The 23,543-nt window shown below is 47.2% G+C and overlaps 3 protein-coding genes across 7 annotated transcripts; 1 reads left to right on the top strand and 2 right to left on the bottom strand.

Moving 5' to 3' along the window:
* Positions 1-947: 947 nt before the first annotated feature.
* Positions 948-5,885, bottom strand: MRPL12 (mitochondrial ribosomal protein L12). Its single transcript, XM_082213360.1, has 5 exons — positions 5,728-5,885; positions 4,367-4,553; positions 4,099-4,173; positions 2,139-2,276; positions 948-1,347 (listed from the first exon to the last, which is right to left on the bottom strand). Exons 1-5 carry the CDS (start codon positions 5,778-5,780, stop codon positions 1,231-1,233), a joined length of 570 nt encoding a protein of 189 aa, XP_082069486.1. The 5' UTR covers positions 5,781-5,885; the 3' UTR covers positions 948-1,230.
* Positions 5,886-6,043: 158 nt separating this feature from the next.
* On the top strand, positions 6,044-11,719 carry LOC309526953 (methyltransferase-like 26 B). Of its 3 annotated transcripts, XM_082213353.1 has the most exons (7): positions 6,044-6,236; positions 7,533-7,786; positions 9,038-9,197; positions 9,281-9,340; positions 9,957-10,024; positions 10,346-10,424; positions 10,614-11,719. In XM_082213353.1, the coding sequence occupies exons 1-7, from the start codon at positions 6,183-6,185 to the stop codon at positions 10,665-10,667; spliced, it is 729 nt and encodes a 242-aa protein (XP_082069479.1). In that variant the 5' UTR covers positions 6,044-6,182; the 3' UTR covers positions 10,668-11,719. The 3 variants fall into 3 exon arrangements, with proteins under 3 accessions (XP_082069479.1, XP_082069481.1, XP_082069480.1); XM_082213355.1 differs by lacking the exon at positions 7,533-7,786 and having other exon boundaries at positions 6,044-6,858; XM_082213354.1 differs by lacking the exon at positions 6,044-6,236 and having other exon boundaries at positions 7,515-7,786.
* On the bottom strand, positions 10,966-23,536 carry HGS (hepatocyte growth factor-regulated tyrosine kinase substrate). Of its 3 annotated transcripts, none has more exons than XM_082213335.1 (21): positions 23,390-23,536; positions 21,686-21,770; positions 20,451-20,526; positions 19,918-20,010; positions 19,441-19,564; positions 18,844-18,959; positions 17,622-17,690; positions 17,342-17,466; positions 16,723-16,801; positions 16,528-16,626; positions 15,870-15,965; positions 15,535-15,573; positions 15,286-15,429; positions 14,702-14,915; positions 13,916-14,088; positions 13,630-13,770; positions 13,335-13,512; positions 13,083-13,216; positions 12,345-12,455; positions 12,049-12,144; positions 10,966-11,832 (listed from the first exon to the last, which is right to left on the bottom strand). In XM_082213335.1, exons 1-21 carry the CDS (start codon positions 23,424-23,426, stop codon positions 11,719-11,721), a joined length of 2,343 nt encoding a protein of 780 aa, XP_082069461.1. In that variant the 5' UTR covers positions 23,427-23,536; the 3' UTR covers positions 10,966-11,718. The 3 variants fall into 3 exon arrangements, with proteins under 3 accessions (XP_082069461.1, XP_082069462.1, XP_082069463.1); XM_082213336.1 differs by having other exon boundaries at positions 15,870-15,967; positions 16,539-16,626; XM_082213337.1 differs by having other exon boundaries at positions 18,907-18,959.
* Between the last annotated feature and the right edge of the window lie 7 nt (positions 23,537-23,543).

The raw sequence follows: 23,543 nt of genomic DNA, 5'->3' as shown, positions 1-23,543 counted from the left end.
GAGGCCCTTCCCTTTGTGCTCCACTCCTTCCAAGAACGGTCTCTTCCAAGCACTGACTCCCCTCATCCCTTGAAACAGGAGCTCCTGTTTGGATAGATTTAGCTGCCCAACTTTCATTTGGTGAAGCTACAGGCCAGCGAGGGCACGGCAGTAAGAAAAGCCGAGTTGCCTATAAATCACATCCGATGGGGTTGAGGGAAGGAGTGTAAAACTGATCCACTTGTAACAGAGAACAGCCAGGAGTTCTGGAAGATGGCCAGAGAGATTTTCCCACGAGCTCAGGTTCTTGGTGCAGAAAACAGGTGGAAAGAAACAGGGCAACTAGTATTACTCAGGGTATCTATGCATGGTGCGGACCTACACAATGCATCGTCCCTGCCCAGGATTACCTGGCGCAGAAAAACCTGTCATTTAAGTTAATATCCTGAGGAGAAAAGAGATCAGGCTTTTTCACATTCAATCTCTTTCATGGGGAGGAACAGCTCATGATGGGGAAAGCTGCCTGCAATGCAAGGCAGGTCCCTGGACCACTACACTTCTATGTTGAGTGGTTAGTCATCACCATGCTTCGTCAACATGCTTCTCCCCAACCCGGGCTACAATTCCCATCACAGTATCAAAGAACTGAAGAGTCTGAAGGGACTCAGAGGGACATCTAGCCTAACCCCCTGCAATGCAGGAATCTCAACTAAAGCATCCGTGACAGATGGCCATCCAACCTCTGCTTAAAAACCTCCAAGGAAGGAGAGTCCACAGCCTCCCAGTCAACTGGGAAGGCTGTCCTTGTGGGTCATGGTAGAAACTGCAGCTAAGAGTGTGGCCCTGAATACCACCAAGAGACCCTAAGATGAACAGCTAGCAGGATCTGGTGCAAAAACGCACAAACCAGGGAGCCCTTCCAGGTGAGGAGGGACACTGGTATGCAAGAAAGTCTGCTCACACAACACTTGTTCTAAAGGCATTTGCCCCCGTGTATACTCTTTATAGATTCAGTTCCTTGCAGTGTTGGTACAAACAACAGACCCCCATTGTGCCGAAGACATTCATCCCACACTGGGCCATCTCAGTGGACAACCACATTGCAGAGAAAACAAGGCGGGGCACAGCTTCATGGAACTGCACAGCATCCCACCACCACCAGTCAGCAGGCAAATAAAAGCTTCAGGTGGGTGACAGAGCGCAGGACTTTCCCCTGCTCTGCTTTAGTCCTTTGGCTGCCGATGCCAACCGTTACTCCAGAACGACAGTCCCTCCTGCTGCCTCCAGAGCAGCTTTGATTTTCTCTGCTTCCTCTTTAGAGACGTGTGCCTTGATCTCTTGAGGAAGAGACTCTACCAACTTTTTCGCCTGCAAGAGATAAGAGAGCCACTCCAGTTAGCCATGGAAAGGGATAACGCTGAACCCAAGAAGCTGCTGCCTGCTCCCACTAGTATGGGGCCCTCTGTGACTTCGCCCTTATCTCCCCACTTGGCAGATCACGCAGCCTAGAAGATGAGCCAAGCAGAAGCGTTTCCTAGGCTGAAGCGGCAGTATTAATTTTCAGCTGGCCAAGTTCCTGCAAAGAAACAGTAATCCATTTCTGACCAGAGTCCAAATGCTTAGAAGAATCCTCTTTGGAGCATCATGATTCGCAAGGGACCTTGCCACACTAGCTGGTACTGTCTCAAAGGATGCAAATTCGCTTCCACTAACTGCATTAGCTCCTCACTTTCCTCACGTGAACGTTCCTTTGGCAGCTCATCTCTTTGTAATTTGCTGCCCCCAAGTGGTATGACCAAGGGCCCATCCACTCTTCACCTAACCTGTATTGTGTACTGATTAATTTCCCCTGATTACCCACAGAAAAAGAAAAGTTCCCAGACCCAGGGGAATAAATTGGTACACAATACAATCAAAGTACAGGTCAAGCGAAATGTGTATTTGCCCTAAGTACTGACTGTGGACCTCATGTGGATATACCAGACAAGAGGCAGAGAGCATGGAGGTACTTCCACCACTATTAAATGCACAAAAGTAGCCCAAGTAGATAGGGCTACTTGATAATTAAGTTCTGTATGGCACAAGTAAAAGGAAACATGCCTCCCTCAAGCCTTTAGCACATTCACCTGCTGAATCAGCCTTGAGCACCATCTGCTTACCTGGACAAGGTTTATGCCTTGCATACAATTCTTCACCTCCTTGATAAGTTTCACCTTATCTGCAGCATTCAATTCAGTCAACTTGACTGTAAAATTTATCTTCTCCGGCTTCTTGGGGACAAAATCCTCTTCAGCTTCCTAGGAAAAAAGTTAAGAACCCACTCACAATTGGCAACAGAAGCCTGACCCTCACATCCCTAAAGCTTCATTAGCCAATGGTAGTACCAAAGTTGTTCTAGCCAGCTACAGAGGGAAGACCTAACAAGACTTGAATCAGCTACTCCTTCATTATTTCCCCTAAATTCTTGTGTTGAGTTGCAACGCCACTGCTGAATCTTTATTTTTATTTAACCATAATGTATATACCACTTGGCTGCAACAAAACCTTTATGCGGTTTACAAGAAATGAAAACCATCAATGAAAAGTTAGAAGCAAGTAGTTAAAACATTTAAGAGTTGATCAAAATCAACAGTAAGCTAGAAAGAAGATTAAAACATCTCACCATCTATGCTAGTTCTCCTTTAATGATGAAGGAATAGAGACAGTAGGTCAGCCCAAAAGCCTTGCCTTAATTGAACACCAGCTTTTTATTATTGGAAGTGGCCCAATGGGCATATCTAATCAGTTACCGGAAGTAATAGCAGGCAAATTGTTATTGACTTTAAAGGCCCAGCATATGGAGCAGAAACTTCTGATTGTCCACAATGGGAAATAGGTGGTGGGCCAAATGGAAAAGAGGGAGGGGGTGGGATGGTAAAGTGTATGTTCTTTGACATAGTGTGTGTGCGGGGGAGGGGGGGTTGTTTCAGCGTCACTTGGGTAGGTTCTCTTTCTATTCGCTTGTTGTTTCCTTGGTGGTGAGAGAGGCTGGGGTGGCCTAGGATGTGGTTGACTGTCTTTGGTTGTTTGGTTGGCTGCGGTGGGATTTGTTATTAATGCCAAATCAACTGTCAACAAAACATCTACCACTGAGTATTTAATTCTAGTGTGAACGCTACTGACCAGGAATATAGAACTAAGAACTCAGTGCATAATTCAAGCCGACCTGTTTTGATCCAACAGCTCCCAACTTGATTCTTGATGTAGTATCAGCCCTGAGATGTCAACTGCAGTAAGAGTTATTACAACTACCTGCCCAATCTTAGGTAAAGGGTTTTAACATCCATGTCCAGGCTTCCCTATCACCTGCAGCTCAGGTCTTTGTGATGTCCACAATAATGACAGGGTTATCCTTGGTTATTGCAGGCCCAACACATCATGTGCTAGATTTAAATTGTTGCAGTGGCCTGAAAATATGTGATGCAATGGCACCCTCTTTTTCAAGGACAGACTACTCATGATTTTGCCTTTACACATGGACCTCTGGAACTGAACCTCACATAAGTGGCAGGCCCACTGCACTGGTGTTAGTGCTATTTACTCTTTAGATAGCTTAACGGCTTTGTGTGGCTTTTATATACAGTAAATGGTATTTTGGTTCTGAACATCTTATTTATTAAGAGTTCATAAGACAGAGTATGTAAATAAATAAATGTGGCAAGATGACTGCGATACCAAGCATAACCACAAAGTAAGCCCCTATTAGCAAAGAACTTTTCTCACCCCTGCATTCCCATCTCCAGTTGCTGAGTTTGTTATACACCAGTAACATCCAGGAATATGTCATCTGACGAGTTAGCAACACTGAAACAACCTTTTCCATGACACTGCAGCAGAACTGCTTCTCTTTCTGCTTCAAAAGCCAATGTTAAATGCAGGGCAACAACAGGCTGGCTGCATGCTTAGTCCAGCAGCCTCAAGCAATCAACATGCCTGTTATGTAATATTTTGGTGCCTTCACACACAACGCTCTCAACAGAATGCTCATTTGTAGGGCTGCTGAAGTTTTCCATTCAGACATTTGCCCAGCTACAGCTGCTACTCAGCCCAAATAAACAAGTAAAAAGGTTGATCCCTTACTGGAGCTGCTGCTTGTGCTGGTGGCATCATCCCAGCCATTGGCATGAGTCCCATATCTTGGATCTTGAGGGTTTTCTGAAGAAAAAGACAGAGTAAGCAGTGTTAGAGAAATATTAATCCTTCTTCTATATCGTATGCATCACAAAAACTGGGGAAGGAATTCCAAAGCACCCCATCCCAGAGAAATACATGACCAACAATGAGCTGTCTGCTGCCCCATCTTTCCCTAGTACAGCAATCACCCTGCTTCCCATGCAAACACTGGCACCTTCAGTAGTTCATTGAGGTCAGAAATCTCCAGTAGGGTGAGACTGGCAATGTCTTGAACTAGCTGCTGAATCTTGGGCGAGTACTCCTTGGGAACATTATCAAGAGGCGGAGTTGCCAAGGCTTCACTTCGCTGTGAGCTGGTAGTCTTCAGCATCCTAACAGCACATGCTCGTGGCTGATGCTGCCTGTAGAAAAATCAACAAAGAGTTTGTCAGCACTTCATGGTTCACAACATAAAGACCTGTGCAAGCAGCAAATGAATGAAAGAATGAGAACAGATGTGCTTCAGGAGAAACAGCAAGGCCACCCAAGTGAGAAGAAAGGGTGATATAAACATGGATTGGTGTAGGTGCTGTGGAAAAGGGGAGGGAGAAGCAGCACCTCTCAGCAGCGACAAAACTGTAATTTTAAAAACAAATTTAAGGAGATGACCATATTACTAAAAGGCATTTTTAAAAGCTTGAAGTGTTTTCAAATGTGAGGTATAGAGAAATTTGTTTTCGCACTGTGAGCTCCACAGTGGGATAACTCAGAGCAGATAGTTGTCAACAGAGCAGGTGAAGTGCAGGGTGGACTGACTTCAATCTTGCATGGTCTACTCTAATTTTCAAAAAGGAAGTCCTCTGCTCCAAAAAAGAAAGAATGTATATTCATATCTTAGTAGGGCTTAAGTAACCTCAAATGTACCTTCTTACTTATAAACATAAAAATTACCTTTGAACAAATCAAGAGCCAGCTAATCTACTATTTTTTTGTCAAAAATAGTCCAGACAATTCACAGCTTCTGTCTTCCGGTTCTACACGGACTATTTCTCAAACTTGCTGTTTGTGACTGGAAACTGGATATTGAGAACAAGGGGAGGGGGACACCTGCAGAGATAGCACTAGGTTGTCCAGCTGAAACTGGCCAGTGGTTGACCTTCTCTTGGTGTTGCAGGGGGTTGGACTAGATGACCACTGGGAACCCCTTCCTTCAGTTTTAAGCTCCTACCCACTCCTTGCCTATTGACTAAAAGCAGGAGCCAGGAAGCAGGAAGTTTCTGGTTTTAAGTCTCGCCTCAGCCATAAAAACCAGCAGGTCGGCCTTTGGCGAACTTGCCACCACCAGCTTCACGCCCTCGACGATGATTTGGGGTTAGCGAGGGCGGCCCACCTTTCAGAGCTGTTGCGGGCACCACCAAACGGGAAGCACCCGAAGCAGCTTTGAACATTTCACGGCGGAAAAAGCGCGCGTGGGCGCCTCATCCCTCACGCGGGAGAGGCGGGATTCCGATGGGAGTCTGGCACGTGAACTCGCCTAACCTCGACCTCTTTCGGGCCCCTCGGAACCGCCCAGCCCACCTCCCGCCTCTTGCATACCGCAGCAGCAGGCGGATAACGGTACCGAGCCGGCCCGCGGGCAACATGGCCATGGCGGCAGCTCCAGGAGGCGGGCAGGACGGAGACACACCGGCGCTCTCCTCTGTCTCCGGCGTGCGAGCGGCAGAGGACGCCGAGGGAACGCTCTGCCCGCTCCTTCTCTCTGATCCAGCGGGGTGCACCTATCGCGGCCGAGATTGATCGATGGCGCTCTAGGCGGCCCGCCGTGCATCTCCGTGGTTGACGGAGGTGACGTTCGGGCCGCTTCCCACCCTTACACAATGCCGCGCTAGGGATGAAGACTCTATGGCAGGCGTTGCTGCGCTCAGCGGCGGCGGCCGACGCGTTTGTTAGCAACGGCGGAAGTCGCGCGGGATTTGGGAGCGTGTTTTCTTTGCGCGGGAAGAGGAAGGCGCGTTTGGAGCTTGCGGAATGGAGGCGGTGTAAACTGTCAAATGGGTGTCAAATGGTGTTCCCGGAACGTGCCACTAAGCTCTTTAGAGATGGTTGTTTGATTCGTTTTAGCAAGGAGACCGGTGGGATTCAAAAGCTGGGAAGGCATAATTTGATATTGCCAAGTGCACATACTAACAGCACGGCGCTGGGACCTCTGACAATTAAAATTCGGCCTAGCAAATCACAGGGTTTGTTTACAAAGCTGATAATTAAGCTAAGGCTGCAGCCTTGAAACACTTGGGAGCAAGCCCTATTGGATTCATTGGGACCTACTTCTGAGTAAACAATAATTTCCAAAAAGATTTTGGTGATGTACAGAATTAGTCCTGACTAATTTTTTGTAATTTGATATATACCAGCGTGCTGGATATTTACAGAACACAAAGATGTACAGTCTAACTTGGCTTGGATCCAGAATTAGCTTTGTGTTTCACCCAGTCTGCCTTCTTGAAACAAAGGGCTTTTTGTGTGGGAGAGATGCAGAGACAAGGATTTGCATTAGTTTGATTTTAGCCAATGCTGATAAGAACTGAAAGTTTTAAGAAACAGACTTGCCCATCAGACACCACAAATGAAGAACTCGGTGGGGAAAGGTCCCAAAGAATGCTGTACACCAGAAGCCCCCTGGCAGAGCTCATCCTGCCCCCTGAAGGCTTTATCAGTATTATCAACAAGGTGCCTCTTTGTATTGTTTTTCAATGCCTGCTAAAACCTTTTTTCTTTAGACGAGCATGTATTAATGTGATCCTTCACAATAAAATGAAGTTGTACTTTTTAGTTTCAGCAGTTCCATTTCTTTACCTCTTATGCAGTGAGTGATGGTCGCAAGTCTCAGCACTGTTGATTTAGAACACATTCCTGATTCAGGAGTATTGCAGCCAGCCTAGTACCGATAGCTGGCACTGATCTTAATAACCCACAAAACAAACTCCTAGACAAAAGTGATCTTGTATAGTAATGCTAGCAAAGTTATGTATTACTGTATTGCATTTGCATATAAATAAAATCTAACAAAAAATCCAACAGAAACAAGATCCCAAAGACAACATGTTTCTGAATAAAAACAACAGGATTCTGTGACCCCTTAAAAGGCAACCATCTTATTGCAGCATGATGAGTATTTGATCAGCCTACTTTGTAGAATAGATCATCAGGTGTATGAAGCAGACACGCAGCTCAGAGGTCTGTACAAAATATCCCAGTGAAAACATTGTGTTGAATCTTGCAGCAGGATTGTCTGAGCTGCAGGTGCAAGGGCAACACGTGCCTTTCCTGCTGTAGCCAAGTGCATCTTAGTGTAATCTCCTTTGCTTTAATAAATCTAGCTTAAGGCATCATTGTAGGGCTAGAGATATCAGAAAGCAAACAGAAATCCTGGGAGAAGAGAACAAAGCCTATCAACAGAAAATATGCTAGTTTCACCGATGGCTGAGAGAAACAAGGAAACCATCCTCGAGGTGCTGGCTGACTATGTGGATGATACAAACTCAGCTTTTGGGCTTGAACTGGGATCTGGCACAGGACAGCATGTGGTGCACTTTGCTCAGGCCTTGCCCACGGTCATCTGGCAACCCTCAGAGATCAGCCCAGCTTCTCAACAGAGGTACACTGGGGCCTGTGGTGACAGCAAGGGATGGGTGTTGTAGTAGTGTGTGGACCATGCTTTCCCTTGGCCCCAGCAGAATGTTGGCACAAAATCTGCACTAAAAAGAACTGGCTCTTAGTCCTTGTTTATAGTCAGCCAAAAGAGACTGTCAAAAACCATACGGCAGCTTGTGTTCAGTTGCCTGGAAATGCCTTTCCAAGAGATAGCTAGACTGTTCTGCATTGGACAGATCCTAGCTGTGCATATATTCTTGGTAAAAAAGAAATGCTTACGGCTGAAGCAGTAACGGCATGTGTACATTTAAACAGAATAATGAGAACTTATTGATGGCAACCTGTCTTGGACTATAGAATAATCTGGCAATAAAACAGTATTTGCCAAGGTAGATGCATTTTTTAAAAACTTGGTTTTAATACCTGGTGTTGCTTTGACTGCTTAGCCTGGGTCTGTGGATTGTGGGTGGATTAAAATTATCATGGTTAATGTGCACTAGATTACAGTATGAGAAATAAGGATATCTTTTTTTGAATTGTGGTATGACAGACATGAACAAACAGTTGGCAAACATCCACGGGGTTTTCCAGACGTTCCTTCATTACATTTTATTTTATTGTTAGCTATTCCTGCAATTTACAATTTGCAAAACATGCACAAGGGTGAGGATAAAATTGTAACAGCATTTCGTAGGTGGCATCTTGGCCTGTGCAAAAATCATCTGGCGCAAACAGCTTAAGTTAACAGATGGAGTAAAGAGGGTGTTGTGTGGGGTATTCCTTTTCAAATAGCAAGAACATTTCTAATAGTCATTGCTCACCAAGACGTGTTGGGAGGGATGAGGACAAAAACTGAAGGGCATAAAATAGCATGGGAGATTGTGCCAGTGTGCTGTATTGCTTGTCGCTAGCGTCACATACACATGTGATTTGAGTGCCTGTGTCATTTACACTGACCATAATTCACAGAGCAGTCACATCTGAAATCTTAGCGCTGTCACTTGGAAAAATCATAAAAATGTGTCCACCCTTTTAACTTGGAGAATCAATGTTGGATGCATGTATCATACCCTTGTCTAGCCTTTCTCTGGTTCAGAGAAAGACTAGCATCCCACTATATTGCCTGACTGTATTTCAAACCCAGTGCTGCTTTTGTTGTGGGGCCAGAGGGAAGGAAACTGGAGAAAGTAATTCTCCCCATTTTTTTATTATGGCTTTACACACAAAAGTAAGAATCTTCCATCTTTTCCCACAGCATCTCTGCTTACATCCAAGCCACCAAGGTGACCAATGTCCGAGAACCCCTTGCCATAGATGTAACACAGCCATGGGACCAGTGGGCTGGCTTGAGTCAAGGCTGTTGTGACTTCATCATTATTATTAACCTGCTGCACATGACTGATCAAGGCCTGGAGGTATGACAAAGCACCTAGGCCAATATTATGGAAACTGACCTCTGCAAAGGATCTTACTCAACAGATAACCTTTTGCGTTACAGGGAATGTTTAAAGGCATAGGACAACTGCTGAAACCTGGAGGCATTTGCTTGGCCTACGGGGTGAGTATAGGAAAACAATCCATTACAGCTTAAGCTCAGTGGGAAGGCAATCACAGGCAAAGTTCAGTTTGCCAGGATTCCCCATCTGACCTGCAAGGTCATATTTCATTACATCTAGGTATGGGTGGGGTATGCCAGGAGTCTTGATTTGTGCAGCTCTCAAAGTGCCTCACCACCAGCTTCTTGTTGGGAGCCTTTGAATTGATGCGCAAAACAGGAGCCCCAAGGATCACTCTCCCTCCACATCAGCCAACAGGAAGGCCGAGTGCTTCTGCTTATTGCTCTGCTCGGATGCGTAAGAGTTTTGTGCACCCAAGCCCAGTGCTAAGCAGTATCCACCACCGTCCCTACATCAACTTGATGGAAAAGGAGAACCTCAAGGTTGGAAAGCAGCTCATATTTTGATCCAGTTCTGCCACAAGACTTCTTGCTCTTCCGCAAACGTGCTCATGAGTCTTACAGCACAACGCCTCCTCAGAAGTAAATCCTGCTGAATTCAATGGGGCTTGCTCAAGGGTCACTGATGTTAGGTTTGTTGCCTTCGTTCTAGACCTTTGCCCTAAGAGCCCCATAGAATGCTGGCCCGGTGTTAATTCCCTCTGCTTCCACTCCACAGCCCTTCGCCGTTAATGGGATCATCCTCCCAGAGTGCAATGTGCAACTGGATAACATGCTCCAGGCCAGGTATGTTAGAGCTGAAGGACAGGATTCCATCTCATCTCCCTTGTGGTGACCACCAAAGGCCTAGTGAGGTCAAGGCAGGATGGGGAAAGGCTACTTGGAAAGCTCCCATTGATTTATTTCCTCACTATTTACATGTTGTGTAGTAGCATGGAAGATGGACAACAGGGCAAGATTTTGTGTTACGTGATGAAGACGAGCTACAGGCAGAGACAGTGTTTAGCCTTTAGCCTACTGTTTCTCCTTCTTTGGGAAAGGCTCTAAGGATTTCGTTGTGACGAGGCCATGTTCTACTTTTAACACATTATACTTTTAAAATGGCAGAAATCCTGAGTGGGGACTGAGAGATGTGGAGGAGCTTCGTCAACTGGCAAACACTAATGCACTGCGGCTCGAGCGCATGGTAAGAGGCTGAGGTCAGCCTACAACATTGTAGGGAGCAACGAAATAGAACTGCAGAAACCACAACCACCATTTCCCACTCTTGCTCTTTTGTTTCCTGGGAATGGGGCTCTCACCAGTTTCTCCCATAGACTTCCATTTTGCTCATCCTCCCTCATGCAATGACTCAGCGCCTATTTTTCTTCCTCAGCTGGAGATGCCTGAATACACCAAATGTTTGATCTTTCGGCGGAGGGAGTTATGATCTCTGGCTACGGAAAAGTCAAAGGAGGACTGCCCTATTTATATGGATGGGTGCGGAAATTAAATTAAGAAAAAGAAATGGATGCTTCTGCAGCTTCTTTGGGGGAGGGAGGGGGGGAATAACGCTTTCAGAATGGGTTTAAGAAATTCTATTCTCTGTGCTGCCCCAGGATGACGAATGCCTCCTGTACCCCCTTCTAAGACCTTGCATACAATACACCAGTGGTCACAACCCACCAACTAGTTCTGCAGAGACAGAAACTTTTAACCCAAGGCCTATGAGGAAGCACAGACTGAAAAAAGTTTTAAATACTTTATTGTCACTGGTTCCATTCTGTCTACACCAGCACTAAACACAAGAGATGAGTCTTCAAAAGCAGCGAGCGTAAGGAGGGCAGAGGAAGGGGAGAAGAAACGCAGGCCTGAAGCAGGCTGCGCTCAATGTCGTGGGTTCTCCAAAGGGACTGAGAAGAGACATGGAGGGCTGTGAGATCATGGAGGGGGGGGGGAGGGGGCAGTGGTGTTGGAGGTGAAGGCCACTTGATTGGCAAGATGCAACCATAGAATGTACTAAAGGGGAGGGGGGAGAGAAGGATGTAGGCCCAGATCATGCTGTGGGCTGGGCCCCTTTACTCTGGCTTTGGAGCATGCTTGAATGCAGTTTCCAATGAGAAGAGCAGCTCTCCAACCTGTAACGGCGCACATAGGAGGCACTCCTTGAGAATTCTGCTCTGCTACCCAGCCAACACAAAGCTAGGAGGATCAGGCAGTGGGCTACTCTCTCTCCACAGCCAAGGAGCAGTGTATAAGGTTATTTGAGCACAGGTGTCTCTCGCTCCTCCCAGAAGGCTCACTTAGTGAGGGATGGAGGGGGGAGGTACAGGTAGCCAACGGGAAACTACCTAGGACAGCGGGGGCTCAGCTCTCCGTTCCCCAGGGTGGGGATGGCGCAAGGTAATAGCAATGGTGTAGCGAGTACAGCAGTGACCAACAGATGGTAGTGTTACAATGTCTTAGAAACCCACCCCTCCCATTCCTCATAAGCCAAGAGATTAGTCAAAGGAGATCAGCTGAGCCTCTCCGCTGCCGCCTTGTGCCTGTTGCACCTGGACTGGAGCCTGCTGAGGAGGCTGCTGCTGCTGCTGAGGTCCTCCAGGAGGTGCCATCTGTAAGGAGGCAAACAGGAAAGCGAGTAAGGAGGTCTTGTTTAAAAAGGTACCCCCCCTCCCCCATTTAAAGCTACTGTAGATAACGGTCCTCCAACCCATGGATTGGCACAGAGGCTAAAAAGCCAAACAATGTTGAGCTGAAGCAATTCAGGGCATCAGCCTAACATAACATGAAGAAGTCGCCAAAACAGTTGCCCCCAAAGTGGGACTCACCTGCTGATACATAGGCTGCTGTCCTGACAGGTAAGGCTGCTGGGGTGGCAGGTTACTCAAACCCTGTTCCTGGCCAGGGAGGGTTGACATGAGGTTCTAGCAGGAAAAGAAGAGGGCATAAGACTTTCCGCCAATCCACATGGCTCCATTCATAACAGGAGACAGCCTGGAGCTTAGGGGTGGCTTTGCTGCCTCTATGCACATGTAAGAATTCCCCTTCAGTCCTGTTCGCCGGCTGCCCTCACACCGGACACTGGAGAAGGCGCACAGTGGAACAGTTTCAAGGAGTCTCTCACCTGCATATTGTAGGGCTGGTAGCCCATGGAGACCGACTGATTGCCCATGTAACCCTGCGGCGCTTGTGTCATGGCTGGGATCGCCTGGGTCTGGGAGGGGGCAGCTGCGTTCTGAAAGGTTAAGGAGGCAGGAATGGGTAAGAAGTCTAGACAAACTTCAACACACAAGCAATAACACACAGGGAGAAACTTTTGCTACTTGCAAGCTGGCAAAGACTATATTCCACTCATCCTCCAAGGAGGTCAAGGTGGCATGTACAGTCCTCTCCACTTTATTCACATAGGTGCTATAGGTAAGGCGGAGAGCTTGCTACTTGCACTATGCTTGATGGCTATGGGAAGACTTGAACCTGGACTTCCCAGGTCCAAATCCAAATGCTTGAACCACAACAAACATAATGCGATGAACTGGATTGTAGTCCACTGAAGCTGATGCAATGCTTATTATTTTTTTGTCTTTTATGTTGCCGCAGGGCTCCGTTATTTTTGCTGCAACAGACTTACCTTGGCTACTCTTCCGAAAATGGTTTAAAATAGGTGCTTCAGCTTCATAATAACAGAAGCATCACCGCTAGAATGATTCAAACTTGGATCTTCTCCGTCCTAGTCAAACACTAAAGACATCACCACACTGGCTTGAACTCTTCCCCCTCCACTTTCACAACAGCACATATAACCTGCTGGGATTTAATCCCCCGATTTGGGGCAGAGGAAATTTGGGCTGTGGGTCAAACTTGCCTGGTAGCCTTGGGTAGGTGTAGGTTGGTAGGAAGAATAGGCAGGATTCGTGGTGGGCACAGCCTGCCCTTGCGGAGCTGCCTGGGCATTATTAGTGCTTGCTGAGTACATGTAGGTGCTCACCATGTTGGGATCTGAAATACAGATGAAATATGAGAAAAGGACAGCCTTCCTAGACCAGGCCAGCTAGCCCAGTATCCCGTTTCAGGTGCTTTCAGCTAACACATTCCCCCTCCATCCTATTGCTCTTACCTGTTCCTGCCACAGGCATTGCAGTGTACGGTCCGGTGCTGCCCTGGGCAGGCTGGCTCATGTACACTGTGTGCATAGGTGAGCCCTCCACAGAGCCTGCTGGGCTGAAGGTGCCTGGGAAGCTTGTGGGGCCTGATGGCTGGTAGATCACCCCGCCAGAAGGAGGCATGGCCTGCAGCTACACAGACAGGAAGCAGGTTAAGAGAGGGACGGCGACTTGGCTGATGTACTTGCAAAGAGAACAGCCACGGAAGGGAAGAGGAGGAGGGATTCTCGGCCTCTCCACCCGTCATACCTGAGCATACGGCAAGGAGAAAGCAGGCATCTGGGCCCGCATTTGGATCGTTTGCTTCTGCTGCTCCAGCCGCAGCTGGCGCTCCTTCTCTTGCTCCTGAAGGCGCTGGATCGCCAACTGCCGTTGCATCTCCAGGTATTCCTACAAGTTGGAGAAGAACATGGGATGCATTACAACACGGGAGCCATGGGGCTTCATGCTTTACTAGGCTGCACCGCTTGCAAACCATTTTGCGGAAGGCAGATGTACCTTTTGTACCAGACACACTTGGCACCGGCCACCTCACCTGTTTCTTCTGCCGCATAATCTCAAGCTTCTGGGCTAGCTGGATCTGGCGTTGGCGCTCGGCCTCCTCGGCAGCGCGGCGCAGCTTCTCCCTGTGTTCCTCCCGCAGAGCGTTCAGGGCTCCCCGCGCATCCCGGATCTGGGCAAGTTTATCTTGAAGTCCTTCATAGTACACTGGGCAGGGGGAAGGGGTGAAAAAAGGCGTAGTCAGAAGCCCCACCTCCATGAGATCCACAGGAGGTATAGCACTGAGGTCCAGCGGCGAGGGCCTTCTGGCGGTTCCTCGCTGTGAGAAGCCAAGTTACAGGGAACCAGGCAGAGGGCCTTCTCGGTGGTGGTGCCTGCCCTGTGGAACGCCCTCCCACCAGATGTCAAAGAGAAAAACAACTACCAGACTTTTAGAAGACATCTGAAGGCAGCCCTGTTTAGGGAAGTTTTTAATGTTTAATAGTTATTTTATTTTAGCGTTCTGTTGGAAGCCACCCAGAGTGGCTGGGAAAACCCAGCCAGATGGGCTGGGTATAAAATAAATATTATATTATAGCTCTCACCTCAAGGAAAGCAGGGCAGACTCCTCAGCGTGGGCCAAAGGCATCACGCCATCTTCCCTTCCTTCCCACCCCAATGCTAAAAAGTGGAAAGGAAGCCCCAATGCCCATTTTGGTTCAACGCAAGGAAGTCAATTAACCGCCTATGATTTAACAGGGAGGGAGGCGATCCCAAGCGTGCTACAAGCTCCTCCCACAGGTCTCTGCCCACATTAAGGGCCGGGGCCCTGGGAACTTACTGCGGCGCTCATCCAACTGGTTCAGCAGCTCCAGGAGCTGAGGGTGCATGCTGTTGATGGACTGGAAGAGTGAGAGCACGGCGGAGTCATTGGTGATGCTCCGGCCCCGCAGGTGGTTGCTCTTCATGCGGTTGACGAAGGTGGTGACGGCGTTCTGCAGAGCCTTCAGGAACTGGTCGTGGCTCTCGTCTGTCTCACCGTTTTGGTATTGCTGCTGGGGAGACCATCAGAGAGAGATGGGGAGACCATTAGCTGGAAGCCGCAATTCCAACTAAGTTAAAGCTCAACGGAGTTCATTTTTCCATGTGGCTTCAGCTGCCTTGGGTTACCCCTGTCCTGTTTCCCTGCAAGGCGATGCATCTCCTGTAAAAACCTTAAGCCTCCAGACTGTTCAAATGCAGCACACAAAGCTTGCTGCACTCCGTGCCCGGCCTCCTTTAATCTCACATTGGAGAAAGAAACAGCAGTTGCTCACCAGCTGGCAACCATTTCAGGAAAAAACCAAACAAACCCAGTAGCTGAGCCTAATTCTGCCTTACTGTGGAGCATCCTAAGAGCACACAGAAAGGGAAGGCTGCCCTTACCTCCACCACACTGAGCGGGGCAGGCTGGACCTCGGTGTTCTGGGTTGCTGGCTCCCCCATGGATAGCGGGGCGGAAGGGGTGGGGCTCTTGCGCACCTCCTCCTGCTTCTTCTCCCAGTAGTTGCGGTTCAGGTACCGAGCCAGCTGCAAGGAGATGTTGGGAAACAGGAAGCAAGCTGGTTGTCACTAGCCAGGGTGCCGCTGATACCAGCAAACTACAAAATGGCATATGGGGATGGGGGGTCTTACCTCAGGGTCAATGTCCTCGGCCAGAGGTGCAGAGGAGTTCTGAAATAAGACACATATTACAGGATTAACCACCCATGCAAAGATGGGTACCCCCACTGCCTCCCCTTCCCTTAGGAGATCAGGCTTGAAACGCTGCCTGTTTCAAGCTTCAAGGCATGAGGGGACTTGTGAGCAGAAGGAGCTGCTGAAGCAAGGTGACAGGAAAAGCCAACACCCATTCTCTTCCTCTCCCATGGACTTGGCTGGACTTACCAAAGAACCACAGAATGTTCATGACATGGGAGAAGTGTCTAAATAGCAATAGGGGAAATCTCTCCAGGCGGGTGGGCACTTACCACAGGTGAGGAATAGAGGTTGTTGACTGGTGGAGCCGATGAGGTGACTGGTGTCGGCTCAGCCTTGGGGTATGTGGAATACGTGCTTTTCTGTCTCTGCAGAGGAAAAGCAAGAGGGAGAACGATATAGGAATGCTTCATCAATTCCTGAACTTGCACAGCAAGCCAGGAACCACTTTTGCAGTCGGCCAGCAAGCCAGAAGTTGATCGGGAATGAAGCATGAAGCATGCCTCCTGACAGTTACCAGCCACGTCTGGGCATCTCAGAATGGCACAAATAAGTGTGCAGTTAGTGATGAAATTAAGATTCACCCAGAATCAGCATGGTCTTTATCTGCTCTTAATTAGACAACAAAATGGGAAAGTTAGTGCAGCATTTTAATTAACATAACGTGTATGTTTTCCGGAATCGCTTCTGGTAGTTACAAACACCTGATTGGCAAAGTACCCAACAATTAAAATGCCTCATTTTGGCAGGGGGCGAGACGACATCAGCACAAGTTTCCCATATTTGAGGACTAGGCTGTTGCAGGGAAAGGAGTTTATGCAGAACACTGAGCTACCTAAGCTCTTTGGGCGCTACAAGGCAGTCAACCCTGCGGGGTACCTCCGAGTATTAATGTCACAGGAATCCCCCCCTAATTCTCAAGACACAAACCATCCTTTCCTTCTCCTCTGCCTCTGACTGGGAGAGTGCAATGGCCAGCTGCAGCTCCTCCTCCTCCTGCAGGGCAGTTTCATCACGCTTGGGAGGCAGCTGAGGGCAGAAGAAACAGCAGTCACTGTAACCCGGGTGAAGAGGTGACTGGTGAAGCTGGAGCCCCATCCCTTGCCATCACAGCCAAGTGCTCACCTGGGACTGCTGGGAAAGAGGGCTGGTCAGGTACTCAGGAGGAAGCTCCGTGGTTGCAGTTCCTTTCCCTTCTGCTTTCCTGTGTATACAGAGAAGCCAGGATCATGACCACAGCTTAACTGCAATCTGGTGGTCGGCCAGGGGTTTGGGAGGAAGAGAGGACCACTCAACACCTGCTCTATTGTAGCATCTGTTGGTCTGCAATAAGCCAATTAGCTCTTTCTCTTTAAGCTGCAACTGGCCAGACTACAGTGGAACCTTGGTTCTCGAACTTAATCCGTTCGACTCCTGAAACAGTTTGAAAACCAAGGCACAGCTTCCTATTGGCTGCAGGTGCTTCCTGCACTCAAGCGGAAGCTGTGTTGGACGTTCGGCTTCTGAAAAACATTCGAAAACCAGAATACTTCCGAGTTTTCGGCATTCGGGAGCCAAAACGTACGCGTACCAAGGCATTCAAGAACCAAAGTACGACTATATTCAGTTTACTGTTAGAGGAATAAGAACTCTCTCCCTCCAGAGTATGCACATGTAGAAAGAAAGGCTGCCAAAAAAACCCCTCATTCTTCCCCAACCTTTCTGTGCCAATGACCCTCTTCATTAGCTGAGCTCCGATACTTACTTGTTGAGATGCTCGTAGCAGGGCTCACACACTCGCACCTCCTTCTCTATGCCAAACTTGGGAATGGTGGAATACTTGGAGGAGCACTTCCCGCAGAAAATCTGCCCACATGCCCGGCAGTGGTGCTGCGAACACAGGGAGAGGTCAAGAATAGAAGCCCACTAGAATTTAAATCTCCCGGCCACCACCTCCTCTTGCTGCCATTCTAACATGGCTCTGTGTCATGTCAGCTGCCACAGGAAAGGAGCTCCAGGTCGGGACAGGGAGCTGCACCACTCACCTTACGAGTCACCACCCCAAACTGGACTCTGCACCGGTGACACTCCTCCGCATCCACCCAGTCTGGGGCCTGCCGCACAGAAACAAAGCAAGTATTGGGTAACAAAAAGGCCATCACAAAGCCTTGAAGTGATCCTAAGAACCCGAAAAAAGCACCCCCAAGAGCAGCAGTATTTGAGGAGGGATCCCAGATAGAAAAAATTCATGTGTAATATAAAGAGGCAGTAAAAACTAAATAGATGGTTCTCTTCCCGAACTGGAATGCTGGCCATTCTTGGGATACTCTTGTCAGTGATCCATGCTCTGATAGCCTCACAGTTAAGACTACTGCAATGCATTCTATGTGGAGCTGCCCTAGAAGATGGTTAGGAGGCTGCAGATAGTGTAGAATGCCGCTGCTTGTTTACTGAATGAGATGCAAAGACAGAGTCGCATTACATCAATTTTCTGTGATCTGCACCAGCTAGCTATTTGATTCCAAGTCTACTTCAAGGTATTAATATTGGCTTATATTACACTAAATGACTTGGGACCCAAGTATATGTTTGAGTTCTTCACTCATTGTGTGCCACTTGCAAGCTAATATCTGTGGAAGGGGCCCTTCTTGTGGTTCCACTCCTGAGTAGTGCTTGGTATTTAGGGTGTGGTTGTGTGAGAGACCCGTGTGAGGGCCTTCTCAGTTGTGGCACCCTCCATGTGGAATTCCGCTGCCTCTGAAGATCTACCAGGTGTCCTTCCTACTTCAGTTACATAGGTTGCTCAAAATGCACCATGGCAGTATATGTCCCGGGGCAAAAGCTCAGCAACTTCAATTCTAAAAAAAAGCTCAATTCTGGTCGGCCCTCGTGCATGTTCACTTCATCAGATCTGGCCCTCTTTGAAAAATAAGTTTGGGCACCCCTGGGTTATGAGCAATCTGATTCCGTAACAATCTATTAGAAGTATTTACTTTCTGCTGTTGCTTTTAATGTTGGCTTTAGTTCTGCACATTTTTTTACCTTTTGTGAACCACCCTGGGATGCTGTTGTGAAGAACATTATAAAAAAGAGATAAGCAAGTAAGTAACGCAATTAGCTTCTCTTACTTCCCACAGCCCACAATGTACAAATCGAACGGGATACTTTCTATTTTTGCTATCACCCACCCCCAGGGAGCTGGATTTTCACTGGAAGCTGATTCAGCCCAAACTCAGCAACAGAAGTATCAAGACTGATTATAATTACCACAAAAAAGTCCAAATCATTTCCATATGTGAGGCGTGCCCCTTTCCCAACTGGGACACTCACCCTTTCCGCTGCAAACATGGCATCACTCTCCTTGAATTCTGGGAATACATGACCTGCAGGAAGATCAACAATGTCACTTCAACCACTAGCACCTGCTGGTACTTGGGATGGGGGCACCAAGTGACAGACCAGAGAAGCTGTGTACAAATGCACACAAGCCATTCACCTGCTCACCACGTTCCTTTTTCTTACCAAAGAAAACATGACATCCCCACAAAGGTACTGAAGGGATGAGGCTAGAGCGACTGGCATAGATTGGCCTTCCAGAATTCAGTCCAACAGACCACCTGACCCATAGTCCAACATACCATATTATCACAAGTGACAAAGGTCACAGGAATTCTTCTCGGCTATGGAAGCTACTGTGTTCCGTTACGGCTTATACCTAAGACACTGACATGCTACAAGGAAGGTGATCATTGCTGTTTCTTAAAACAAATGCAACGGTGTGCTTTCTCCAGATTCCCAACTCAACATACTCCGTCTTCCTCCCATCCCACCCCCCTCTTCACAGCACAGGTCACTCATCCTTACCTTCAACCTTCATGATCTGGTAAGTGTCCTGCACCACCTTGTACTTGGGTTCATTGCGGAAGGCATGAGCCCATGCCTGGATCAAGTACAGGATCTTGTTGCGAACATTGGCTTCAACCTGTCTCTGTAGAAATGTGCAAAGCCAGGATCAGGCAATATGCCCAATGGAAACGAACCCACAATCTTCCAAGGGAACAGCGTAAGCGCAATTTAACTGGGAAATGACACTTGGAGCAATGCCCCTTGCCATCTAGTATCAGAAACCCAACCTCAGTTATTCTCTTTGCTCACTACCTGTATATTCATCCTCTACTAGGGGTGGGAAGGACAGAAAGAGTGGTTTTCCTTGTAGATTTCCTCCTGCTGGAAAGGAACTCCATGTTTGGCCTATGAGGGTGCTTCACAGTTTATAAATTTGGATTTCTTTTTCTTTAAACAACTGTTTACGGAGAGGAGAAACAGCTTAAAAGCTCCTACCTTCAGCAATTCCTTCAACTCCTCCATGGTCTGTTTGTTAGCCACTTCATCGTGAACTGTTTGACCACAGTTCTTTACCACAGATTCCAAGACCTACAAGGAAAATATATTCATGAGCATGCGCTGCCCCTGACCAAACATCCAAAGAGGTACCCTGCTGGATCAGGCCAAAGGCCTATCTAGTCAAGTATCCTGTTTTCCCCAGTAGCCAACCAGATGTCCATGGAAATACCACCAGCAACCAATACAAATGCAACAGCCCTTTCCCACTGTTTCCCCCCAGAGGACTGATATTGAGAGGCATACCGCCTCTGGTATTGGAGGCACTGATAGCTTTATCCTCCAGGAATCGGTCTAATCCCCTTTTAATGTTGCCCTAGTTAAAAGTAATTAGCAGCAGAAGTTCTGGTCCTCCTTTGAACAAAAAGTGGGCTGGCTGCACATCTCCCTCGCAAGGTTAGGGAAAGAAAGCTTCTCTCATTGACCTGGGAGAGTGAATACACCCTGAGGAAGTTGTGTTCACTTTAGCTTACCTCTAGTGCATAGAGAGCCACATGTGGATTCTTGTCATTGACTTTCTTCTTTATTGCACCAACAGCATATTTAGCCCTGGACAACAAAATGCGAAGAACAACTCAGTCTAATGGCAGCATACAAGGACTAGTTGTCATTCTGAAGCCACCCCAAAATCCCTGCTCTCGTGAAATATAATAGCAGCACTTATAACGGAAGAGGAAAAGGTGCCAATATGTGTCAAGATTCGAAGCTAAATTATTTGACTAATCTATGATAACTGCTCCATTTACCAATCAAAATCATTTACGTGTGAGGCAGTGAATATCTTGCACGTCTGTGAGTTTACTACATAATGCGGAAACTGCTGTATAATGAAAGAATATGCTTCATTTTCTTAAGTATCAGTAGTTGTAGAAAACACTTGGAGATACATGCAGTGCCTTCTCTACCTACAAATATTTTCAGACAATTTCGTTATTAAAGCAGAACACACAGAACCAAGCCAATATAAGCAAACATAATTGTCACATAATTATTATTATTTTCCTTTTGCACAAGAGCTGGAACTTCTTTGTTGACAGCATGTCTCTAGTTTCACAGGACAAGAAACCCACAAAACAATTTCCTCATCTCCTTCAGCAGAGGACATCTATCTAAAAGAGCAGATCTCGTATGGAGTTTTAACAGTTGTTCTGTTAATAAATACACTAATAAATACACTGGGATGAGATGGAATTTTAATATCCAAAAAGACTGACATTAATAGATGACTTAATTGACTATCCTGAAAATCCATTTTTCTGAAGAAAATTTACAGCTGCTCAGAAGATATACTTTCCAGACACTAAGCTGAACCAATGCTCACACCAGTACAACACGACAGTGCTCAGCAACACCAAGTCCTTCTCAGTAAACAATGACAGCAGCCAAATTGTTGGGGGCCACCAGAAATCACCTGGTGGGGGGGTCCACACATGGCCCACATGTTATTTACCTCTGCATTAGTTTCATAGACACAGAGCATGCCATAGTAGCAACAATGTTGGCTTTGGATGTGGAAACCCCCAGGTTCAAATTTTTGCTCACCCTTGAGGCTCAAAGGATGAACCTGGGCAACCACAAATACTCAACTTACTCTACCGCAAAGGGCAGTTGCGAGGTTAAAATGTGGGACAGCTCAGTGTCCTAAACCTATCAATAAACCTTGATGCTTATGGAGTGAAGAAAGATTGAAGCAGGCATCAGCACTTACTGGGTGTCACCCTGACGAATCATATCGCAAATCTGGAGGATGGACTCCCAGTCTGTCTCCAGCAGCAGCTGACTGGTAGCTTTATCTGAAATACGTTGAAATAACCATTAACCATTCAGGTCAAATGCTAATATAGTTATTTGCTTTGGGAATCTGTTGGACAAATAAGCCATACTTGGTATTTGTTGGTAGAGTACACCAGAAATTTGAGAACCTAGAGCATTTTGTTTTGTGACCTACTGTTCACCTAACAGTATCTTGCAAAATATCTTACATGTCTATACTTGGCATCAGCCCTTTGTATGTGGATTATAATTTTATTGAGTAATTTCAGTTGCATGGAATGGATGGTGAGTGGGATTGGGTGAGTGGTTGTATGAATGATGTGCATTATTTTGGTTGAAATTTTATGTTGTACTGTATTGTCTTGTAACATTCTCTGACTTTATAATTGATATTATGTTTATGATGTATGGTATATAGAAATGGATATTGTTTATGAATTTGTTTTGTTTATATATAAATCATTTTATATGGTTTTTATTTTAATTATTGTGTTTCTAAATTTATTTTTATCTATTGTAAACTGTTGAGATTTTCATATAGTTTGCAATCTGTAAATGGAAACAACTGTTATGTTGCTGCTAAATGGTGGCCCCTTACGAAGAGCATTTCTAACCCCCAATAGCACAGTCAATATTAATTGCAGAGCACACTTGCTGTCTAGTGACCCTGCCCATGTCCAACACTGCCATCCACAAAGCCTAATTATTTGCAACTGCTTCTGTGCATTTTCATCCTCTCACTTGTCAAAAAATTTACTGTAAGCTTCTTTGACTTTTTTCTCTTTCTTTTGCTTATGTTACTCTAAAGTTCAATGTTCATGGACCGCACTATATAAAAATTGGCACTGGAGCTCATAATCTAATGACAATTGTGTGCCCATCCCCCATCCCCCTTTTCTTGTTTTCTGGTAAGCAATGTTATTGCCACCCCCACAACAGCTGACACATTTCAAACTCCTTCCCCATGTGACATCTGCCCTAAATGCACCACTGTGTGCTCTCTTGACTCAGTCAGCTGAGAGTTCTGTTCTTGCCCTGTCACTTCCTGGATTGTTAGTCACCTTGCAGAGCCTGATTTTAGTAATAGTGGTGAGATCAGAAGTGAACGTGGCTTAGATCCAATGCACCCACACTGAGTAGGGCGAACACTGGTTCAAACCCCAAACGCCCATTTTCGAGATCAAAGGGCAGCAGAAGGAATGTTGTCACCCTGTCTGTGTCTGGCAGAGGAAGTCGGTTACAGCTGCTAGGCCCAAACACGGTTTTGTTTTTACGTTGGGAGCTTCAATCTGGGCGTATTTGGGGCGACCATAGTGAATACCCATAGGGAAATTAATAGGGGCGGGAGAAGGGGGATGGGCAGCGAACAGAGAAGCAGCTTTCAGGGGGGGGGGGTGGAAACCCTATTTGGCTTCCAGTGTAATGGGAGCTGATGAAAAAGGGAGTTCCTCCGCGGAGGAGCTCCGGGCTTCGACGTTCCCCACAGGAGGAGAAGCAGCGCAGCATCGGGCGAAGGCGCGAGGGGAGCGAAGGTGGGGAGAGGAAGGGGAAGGGTCAGAACATAACACCCCACCCAGGTATTTGGGGTCACAGGTCAAGGGGGCAGGTCGCTGCCGGGACTCCCTCCCGCGCCCAGTACCTAGAAGCCGCTCGAAGGTGCCGCCGCCTCGCCCCATGGCGATCCCCGTCCAAGAGCAGGTAGCACCGACCGCTGGATCTGGTTCGCCTCGGAAACCCGCTTCCGCAGCCTAGGCCCCGCTTCCGGCTTCCGCGGAGCGCCGAGGCGGGACTTC

This window comes from Podarcis vaucheri (assembly GCF_965113315.1).
Source record: "Podarcis vaucheri genome assembly, chromosome: 2".
Taxonomy (NCBI): domain Eukaryota; kingdom Metazoa; phylum Chordata; class Lepidosauria; order Squamata; family Lacertidae; genus Podarcis; species Podarcis vaucheri.
The sequence above is the reverse complement of the archived record's forward strand: the minus strand, read 5'-3'. Positions and strand labels throughout refer to the sequence as shown.

Excerpts from the sequence above, each read along its gene's own strand:
- MRPL12 (XM_082213360.1), bottom strand. The coding sequence starts at position 5,780 with ATGGCCATGTTGCCCGCGGGCCGGCTCGGTACCGTTATCCGCCTGCTG. Across the intron at positions 4,554-5,727 it reads GTTATCCGCCTGCTGCTGCG|GCAGCATCAGCCACGAGCAT; the intron begins GTATGCAAGAGG and ends ATTTTTCTACAG. Across the intron at positions 2,277-4,098 it reads CAGCACAAGCAGCAGCTCCA|GAAGCTGAAGAGGATTTTGT; the intron begins GTAAGGGATCAA and ends CTTTTTTCCTAG.
- LOC309526953 (XM_082213353.1), top strand. The coding sequence starts at position 6,183 with ATGGGTGTCAAATGGTGTTCCCGGAACGTGCCACTAAGCTCTTTAGAG. Across the intron at positions 7,787-9,037 it reads AGCCCAGCTTCTCAACAGAG|CATCTCTGCTTACATCCAAG; the intron begins GTACACTGGGGC and ends CTTTTCCCACAG. Across the intron at positions 10,425-10,613 it reads CACTGCGGCTCGAGCGCATG|CTGGAGATGCCTGAATACAC; the intron begins GTAAGAGGCTGA and ends TTTCTTCCTCAG.
- HGS (XM_082213335.1), bottom strand. The coding sequence starts at position 23,426 with ATGGGGCGAGGCGGCGGCACCTTCGAGCGGCTTCTAG. Across the intron at positions 20,527-21,685 it reads ATTCGTCAGGGTGACACCCA|GGCTAAATATGCTGTTGGTG; the intron begins GTAAGTGCTGAT and ends TTTGTTGTCCAG. Across the intron at positions 15,966-16,527 it reads CAGAGGAGAAGGAAAGGATG|AGACAGAAAAGCACGTATTC; the intron begins GTTTGTGTCTTG and ends TTTCCTCTGCAG.